General features: G+C 47.2%; 1 protein-coding gene across 1 annotated transcript; it reads right to left on the reverse strand.

Annotated features, from left to right (window-relative positions):
• Window positions 1-2,347: 2,347 nt before the first annotated feature.
• On the reverse strand, window positions 2,348-3,310 carry LOC142464589 (olfactory receptor 1468-like). Its single transcript, XM_075567961.1, has one exon. The coding sequence runs from the start codon at window positions 3,308-3,310 to the stop codon at window positions 2,348-2,350; it is 963 nt and encodes a 320-aa protein (XP_075424076.1).
• Between the last annotated feature and the right edge of the window lie 6,029 nt (window positions 3,311-9,339).

Genomic DNA, 9,339 nt, shown 5'->3' on the forward strand with positions numbered 1-9,339 from the left:
TAAGTAGAAATAGCGTTAGTGGCGATAGTGCAGAATAAATGAGTACTTTAGTATTAGGTGATACCTTTTTTATTTGGACCAACAATAGATATGTAGTCGAGTCCCCCTACCCTGCCTCCGGTGTGGGCGGGAGCTGGTCAGTAGTTCCCCGTAGGTCCGCGCGAGCGGGAGCGGCCATTTTAGGAGTTGCGCATGCTCAGTACAGCGAGGCGCTCATGCGCAGTGTGAGGAGTGTGGCGGCCATATTAGGTTTGCTCCGCACATGTGGCGCGGGACTACATGTCCCAGAATCCCTAGAGGGAGGGACTATCACGTGGGGTGTTACAGCCCATAGGATTCGCGCAGGAGGGAGAGACCGGATATCCTCCGAGCGCGGGAAGCCCGCGAGTCAGTTCTGACGGAGGCACCAAGGAGACAGGTTGTGTCCAGGGAGCAGTAGCTTCCTGGGGTAGGTCTATACCTTGCCCCGTAGGCCCTAGCTAGGCCCTGAGCCACCCCAGCGGACTGTTGCAGAGAAGGCCCCAGATAGGGACTCTTCATCTTTAGTACTAGAGTAGTACTGTTGCACCGGTGACCGGACGGCCACACAGTGCCCTGCGGCCTGGAACCAGGTTACAGGCTCCATAGACATTTTGTGAGACCCTCCGGCTGGAGCTCACACGGCAAGAAGGATACGGAACCCTTTAGGAGTCAGGGGATCTGTCCCGCTACGTGGGACCTGCTCCAACTCACCACGCCAAGCAGCACCCGGGTACTGGAGTACCCAGGCAGGTACCCAATGTGCACCTACATCCACAGGGGGTAGCGCTACCTCACATTTGGGTGGGGCTTGCTGGGACAGGACACCAGGGGTATTGGTGCCACAGCACCCTCAGTACTTTAGGGGAACCATCAAGTGTTAGGTTACTGGGGTTATAGTGTGGGTACCGTTGCTATCTGTTATATGTGTTATTAGTGTGTACAGCAAACCTTAGTTAAATACATTGTGTGGTGTATTATTCATTACTGTTATTGGTTCCTGTGAGGGGTTATCCCGCCAACGCTGGGATCCCTCACAGGTGGAGGCGCTGCACGCAAGGAGAAAGAGCTCACCCCCAGGCTCCCAGAGGTGGAGGCTTAGGCCTCCTGTGAGAAACAGGTACAGCAGCACACGTAGTTGCCCGTGTAGTTCCCTTAGGCATAGGGAAAGGGGGGTACAGATATTTATAAGACAAGTTTGCGAGGGTTCTGTTCTTCCCCAGGTCAACAATACATAAGCCCCCTTCCCCCACAATACCCCCCCTTCCCCACATAAGTCCCCTTCCCCCACAATAGCTTCATAATAGCCCCAACCCCCACAATAGCACCCACCAGCCCTTCTCCCCCACAATAGCCCCGTCCCCATAATAGCCCCCACACCCCCTCATCCCCACAATAGCCCCCACCACATATTACTGGGACCTGGACCAATGACATCCAATGTGTATATAACCGGACTAAGAAATTTGGTCATGGCTATTTCGCTGCGACCAAATAGCTGTTGGCGCTTTGCCACGACTCACCCCGCCGCCGTAACCTGCCACTTCACCACTAAGGTAAGTGCCTAAATCCCCTACCCAAAGTCATTACCTTAAAACCCCCTACCTTAAGCCTATACCCTAAAAACCCCATACCCTAACCGCTAAAACCCCTTAAATTAATCCCGTACTCTAAACAGTAATAAAATTAATTCCCAACCCTAAGCGCTTAAACCCCTTAAATTAACCCCCTACCCGAAACAGTAATGTAACTTACCTTAGAAGCAGCCGGTGGACGGGATTCCTGCGGCGGATTGGCTGCAGCAGAGGGGAATGATGGAGCCCATTTGGACGCGGCGAAACAGTCGCGACTAAATGTCTCATTCCGATATACAACAGCCTCTTAAGTAGAAATAGCCGTGTTAGTGGCGATAGTGCAGAGTAAATGAGTACTTCAGTATTAGGTGGTACCTTTTTTATTTGGACTAACATTAATATTATAAGACAACCTTGCGAGGGTTCTGTTCTTCCTCAGGTCAGAAATACTGATTTACATAAATTCCATGAGTTTAACACAGATGTAAAAAAATACAAACAAGATAGCCATCTAGGGCAGATGATGCAGGGAAGGACTAAACAGACAGGGCAATAAATGGATGAAACGGACAGTGAGGCCACACATCTAAAAATAGCAAACTTGGCATTTTCAAGGTTCTCAGTGTAAGATCTTCAGCTTTTGAGCAAGTCAAGTTCTTATGTATTCAGGATAAATATAGAAATGCAAATATTGCTTATCAACCACAACAAAATCAATCAGCTTTTTTTTTTTAAAGTCATTCTCCTTTGTATTTTTATAGTCCGCTGCTGTGAAGGTCTTGGGGTAAAAGATCGTTCTTGTAAAGAATCCTCAGAAATGTCCTTTTTATCTCATTGTTCCTCAAACTGTAAATGAAAGGATTTAACATGGAAGTCACCGTGGTATACATGACGGCTACAACTTTGTCTTTATTTGTATGAGACCCTGTGATCAGGCGCAGATTCATAAAAATAATAGTCCCGAAGAATAAAGCTACCACTATGAGGTGGGAAGAGCATGTAGAAAAAACCTTCTGCCTTCCCACTCTAGAAGGGATCCTCAGTATGGTGGTGATGATGAGAAGATATGACATGATAATAATTAGAAATGGAACCACCACAAGCAATGTTCCTTCGATCAGTATCAAAAGCCAATTTAGGGAGGTGTCGGAGCAAGATAACTTTAACAGAGGAGTAAGGTCACAGAAGAAATGGTCAATGATATTTGAACCACAGTAAGACAATCGAACAGCAAGAAAGGTGTTAAAAGCAGAGTTTAAAGAGCTACTACCCCAGCATATACGAGCTAAGAGAACACAGACTCTTCTATTCATGATAGCGTTATAGGCCAATGGGTGGCAAATTGCTAAATAGCGATCATAAGCCATTACCGTTAACAGGACACACACTGTCTCAGAAAATGTGATGCAAAAGAAGAGCTGTCCCATGCAGCCAGAGAATGAGATGGTCTTGGTTTTAGTCATGAGATTCCTTAGGATTTGAGGGATAGTTGTGGATGTAAAGCAGATGTCTGCAACGGACAGGTTACAGAGAAAGAGATACATAGGGGTGTGAAGTTGATGGTCAACTATGATCAGGATGATTATACATGTGTTCCCAGCCAAGGTGACCAGGAACATGGTCAGGAATACAATAGAAAGAGAAATCTTCAGGTGAGGAACATCAGAGAATCCCAGGAGAACAAACTCCACCAGTGAGAGGGTGGACTGGTTTCCCATTTGTTTGCATCTGGTGGAGAATAGGACACAAAAAAACCTTCATGATACAACTAGGCTATTATCTATCATTACTGCATATATTTGAGTCCCTGAAGGCTAACGTGAAAGTAAGAATGTCAATATGAATTAACATCAATTGCATTATTATAAACCACTGAAACATTTGAACTTTTTAGAGAGCTAAACATAAACATGTTTCTATATTGCCATGGCCATATGATAACTAGGGACTAGGGCAGTGTTTTTCAACCAGGGTTCCAAGGAACCCTTGGGTTCCCCCGGGCCTCCTGGCAATTTTCTGGTCATTTGGATATTTTATCAAATACAGAAGAATTTACAATGCATCCGATCACAGAGTTGCTGTTAAAGATGGTTGGGGGTTCCTTAGCATTTCACTTAGGGTTCTTTATCCAAAAGAAGGTTGGAAACTACTGGACCATTGTTTGATCAACCAGAAATGAATTGTACTGTAAGCGCATTTAATTTCCAAATTAGTATGTGCTACATAAAGATAGGAGGGACTTGCAAAATGTACTGTATTTTTGACTATAATCCTAATAAAAATAAAAAATCTGTATAATTCCCATTCATATTAAGGCTTACTTTGTGGTTGCAATCACTATACAAATCTCTCTCACCCAAAGTATACACATTGCCCTGATATGACCTAACCCAGCAATGTGCAAACTGGGGGGCAAGCCCCACAGGGGGCGGGAAAATTTCTAGGGGGGGGGCACGGCAGTTATAGAGGCCCCGGCGCTCTTCCCCATAGCATTTAAATTAAATGCCAGGGGAGGCGTGAGGCCTCTGTAACTCACTTACCTGCTCTCTGCCGGGTTTTCGGCAACGATGCGGTGGGGTCTCCATTTTGGCTTTATTTTTGTTAAATAAATCATGACGCGGTGTAATATGTCCATGTGTGGTTGTTCATCTGAGGTTGTATTTACCTAATTTTAAGACCTGCTAAGGAACAGATGATTGTTATTATGTCCTGATATGTAAAACCATGGAATTCAAAGAGGGAGTACTTTCTTTTTCACACAAATGTGTATATATACTGCACCGTGACATTATTTATTTAACAAAAATAAAGCCAAAATGGAGAAGCTATGTGTGAAAAACTAAGTACACCCTTACTGCTTCCATAGGAATTAAGATGCTTAGTAACAGACAGGTGCTGCTATTGAAATGCCCTTGATTAATTGATTATCAGCAAGTGTGACCACCTCTATAAAAGCCGATGTTTTAGCAGTTTGCTGGTCTGGAGCATTCAGGTGTGTGTTAAAACAATGCCCAGGAGGAAAGACATCAGCAATGATCTTAGAGAAGCAATTGTTGCTGCCCATCAATCTGGGAAGGGTTATAAGGCCATTTCCAAACAATTTCAAGTCCATCATTCTACAGTGAGAAAGATTATTCAAAAGTGGAAAACATTCAAGACAATTGCCAATATTCCCAGGAGTGGACGTCCCAGCAAATTCACCCCAAGGTCAGACCGTGCAATGCTCAGAGAAATTGCAAAAAACTCAAGAGTTACATCTCAGACTCTACAGGCCTCAGTTAGCATGTTAAATGTTAAAGTTCATGACAGTACAATTAGAAAAAGACTGAACAAGTATGGTTTGTTTGGAAAGGTTGCCAGGAGAAAGCCTCTTCTCTCTAAAAAGAACATGGCAGCACGGCTTAGGTTTGCAAAGTTGCATCTGAACAAACCACAAGACTTCTGGAACAATGTCCTTTGGACAGACGAAACCAAAGTGGAGATGTTTGGCCATAATGCACAGCGCCACGTTTGGTGAAAACCAAACACAGCATATCAGCACAAACACCTCATACCATCTTTTCCCTGTGGGTTTGGGTTGCTGTGTATTGTATTCTTTTTTTCTACATCTTTTTTCCCCTGGGGGCTTTTCTCTCTACCCTAATTTCCTCCTTTCACCATCCTCTGTGCTGTGCTGCTGTTTACCCCCTAATTGAACAGCTGCTCCCCTCTGTCCCACCTCTGGGGTTTGCACACTTCTGTTTGTTTTGAAAACCTTTCTTAATAACCATTTTCTTATTTTTGCAAATTCATATGGTTGCTCATATATACTGTGTGTGTGTATGTATATATATATATATATATATATATATATATATATATATATATATATATATATATATATATATATATATTTATACACTGTATGTATGTATATACACACACTGTATATATATATATATATATATATATATATATATATATATATATATAATCCCTTGCTGCAGTGGAAGTGCTGTATGCTGGGTGACAATGGGGAAAGACAGGGTTGCAGACCTGTCTAAGACATGCAAATGAACATACAGTAATATTTACAGTTGCTTTATGCTTTACTGTGGAGGGTTTTTGTCACTTTTTTTACGCACCATAACCTTAATGACAGTGGTGATTACCTAGTCTAGTCTCAAACCTGCTAGCCATTAAGACCAGCCTCACACTGATGATACCCATCAAGGTTGAAACATGTATGTGAGTAGGTCTAATGGCTTTGCATCTCATCCCAGCCTCTGTTTAAAAGCTGTGTTTAAAACAGCATGCATTGGCTTGAGGATTGGCTTGTGTAATACGAGCTTGAGACAAAAGGTGGCACTGAGTGCTCATTTGCATGTCATTTCCCAGAATCCCTTGCTGCAGTGGAAGTGCTGTATGCTGGGTGACAATGGGGAAAGACAGGGTTGCAGACCTGTCTAAGACATGCAAATGAACATACAGTAATATTTACAGTTGCTATATATATATATATATATATATATATATATATATATACAGTTAGGTCCAGAAATAATTGGACACTGTTACAAGTTTTGTTATTACAGCTGTGTACCAAAATAAATTCAAGTTACTGTACAGTTAAATAATGAATATGGGCTTAAAGTGCAGTCTATCAGCTTTAATTTGAGGGTATTCACATCCAAATTGGAGGAAGGGTTTAGGAATTACATCTCTTTAATGTGTAGCCCCCTCTTTTCAAGGGACCAAAAGTAATAGGACAATTGACGCAAAAGCTGTTTCATGGACAGGTGTGGGCTATTTCTTCGTTATGTCATCATCAATTAAGCAGGTAAAAGGTCTGGAGTTGATTCCAGGTGTGGCATTCGCATTTGGAAGCTGTTGCTGTGAATCCACAACATGCGATTAAAGGAACTCTCAATGCAAGTGAAACAGGGCATCCTTAGGCTGCAAAAAAAAGAAAATCTATCAGAGAGATAGCAGGAACATTAGGAGTGGCCAAATCAACAGTTTGGTACATTCTGAAAAAAAAAGAACGCACTGGTGAGTTCTGCAACACAAAAAGGCTTGGACGTCCACGGAAGACAACAGTGGTGGATGATCGTAGGATCCTTTCCATGGTAACAAAAAAACCCTTCACAACATCCAGCCAAGTGAAGAACACTCTCCAGGAGGTAGGCATATCATTATCCAAGTCTACCATAAAGAGAAGACTTCACGAGAGCAAATACAGAGAGTTCCCCACAAGATGCAAACCATTCATAAGCCTCAAGAATTGAAAGGCCAGATTAGACTTTGCCAAACAATATCTAAAAAAGCCAGCCCAGTTCTGGAACAGCATTGTTTGGACAGATGAAACTAAGATCAACCTGTACCAGAATGATGGAAAGAAAAAAGTATGGAGAAGGCTTGGAACGGCTCATGAGCCGAAGCATACCACATAATCTTTAAAACACGGTGGAGGTAGTGTGATGGCATGGGCATGCATTGCTTACAATGGCACTGGATCACTAGTGTTTACTGATGATATGACAGAAGACAGAAGCAGCCGGATGAATTCTGAAGTGTATCTATCTATATATTTCTCAAACCGTCGTATGTGTGTTTGCCTGTCTGTATGTGTCTCCCCTGTCTGTATGTGTCTCCCTGTGTCTACGGGCAATCGCATTGGACCTTTGGCCCGTCACTCCACCTCAGGCCAATCTGCCTCAGGCCAATGAGATTGCTCCCTTGGCCCACCCGCCCCCACACACCTCTCATTGGCACCGACACCACTGCCTCAGGCCAATGGCATAGCTCCCTTGGCCCCACGCCCGCCCCCGCACACCTCTCATTGGCATGCGCCCAACACACCGACCCCCACTGCCACACTCTCCCAGCCCTCACTGAGCTTTGGGAACGCTTCACAGCACCTTACCCTCACTGCTCTGGGAGATTTGGGAACGCTTCACAGCACCAAACCCTCACTGCTCTGGGAACGCTTCACAGCTCTCACCTCTCAACCCACAAAACCCTCACCGCCTGATACCACCAAAAGAACTGCGGAATCAGGTACAAACTCTTACCTATACACTGGCGACACAGTTTATCACACTGCGGCCAGATCCGCAAGCCGGGAGATTTCCCGGCTTGCTAGTGGCCGCCCCTCGGCGTGCCGCGCGTCATAGACGCGCGGTCACGCGTCTTCGGGAGCGTGCGCCCCCTGCACGCGCGTCCAGGGGCTCCCCGAGGGAGCCCTGGTGTCCCGCGATCGCGGGACAGCGGCAGGGGGTTCCGGGGGACCCGGCGGACCCGGCAGCGGTAGGGAGAGCGCCCCGATCGGAGGGCGCTCTTCCGCTGCTTCGGCGCGCGCCCGTCACTCTCGGGCGCGCGCCAGGCTACTGCTGCGGCACAGAACGGGCAAATGCTCGAATAAACTGTGCCGCAGCAGTATATATATTGTTTTCACCACTGCAACACTACCCACCCTCACACAACACCGCACGATGACCTACACACACCGCACGCTCACGGAGCGCACACCGACGGCCACTACCTCTTAACAACCACCCCCCCCACCAATGCACACCACGACCGCACGCCAGACCTCTCCCGGTACCGCAGCCCCTCTACCACACGCACACGCTCCTGCCTACCCTGCCAACACCCCTCCCCTTCACCTCAACACAACCACGCCGGAACGCACGTTCACCACCAAAACACCACACCCCCCCAGCAAACATACACACTCTCCTACTCACTTGCACCGCCACATAACATGATCGCCACCGGACAACGCACGCATCTCCTCCACTAGCACGCAACACACTCCCCCCCTCCGGAGGCCGCAACACACCCTCCCCTAGCCCCCAACACCCCCCAACACACACACAGCCTCCCGTAGCCCGCATCACAACCACTCCCGTGGACCCCAACCACTCCCGTGGAGTGCAACCCCTCCCATACGACGCAAGCCCTCCTGTATCCCGGTCAACACCCCCAAAACACTCACGTAGCCCACACCCCCGCCCCCCAAACCCTCCCATGGCCACAACCGCCAAACCCCCCAAACCGCACGTAGTCCGCACAAACTCCAACACCGCACGGAGGACGCCACAACCCCTACCTCCGGAGGGCACTCATAAAAACCACGCACATGGAGCGCAACCCCTACCTCCGGAGGGCCCGCATTAAAACCACGCACGTGGAGCGCAACCCCTAACTCCGGAGGGCCTGCATTAAAACCACGCACGTGGAGCGCAACCCCTACCTCCGCAGGGCCCGCATTAAAACCACGCATGTGGAGCGCAACCCCTACCTCCGCAGGGCCCGCAACCACCACCGTACACAGCAAGCACTCCTGTATCCCGCCCCCCTAAAAACACTCACGTGGCACCTCCCTCCCCCCCCCAAAGCTGCACCGAGCCCGCAAACACAACACCTCCCGGTGGACGCCACAAACCCCTCCAGGGACCACACACACCTCGCCTTCACCCTGCTGCCACATCAGTGTTTCACTGTACGCCGCAAGCCCTCCTGGATCCCGCACGCACCCCCCAAACACTCCCGGAAAAAACACTCCTGCAGCCCGCCCGCCCCCCCACAAACACTTCTCACCTTCACCCTCCTGCAACATCAGTGCTTCACAATATAACATAGCACTCATTCAATTCAACAACACCTCCTGACACATGTCTGCTTGCTAAAACAATAGAGCTTCACAGTGTCCCTTACACACAAACACACACACAACACTAAACCACACACCCAACAGCTACTC

This window comes from Ascaphus truei, chromosome 13 (assembly GCF_040206685.1).
Source record: "Ascaphus truei isolate aAscTru1 chromosome 13, aAscTru1.hap1, whole genome shotgun sequence".
NCBI lineage: Eukaryota > Metazoa > Chordata > Amphibia > Anura > Ascaphidae > Ascaphus > Ascaphus truei.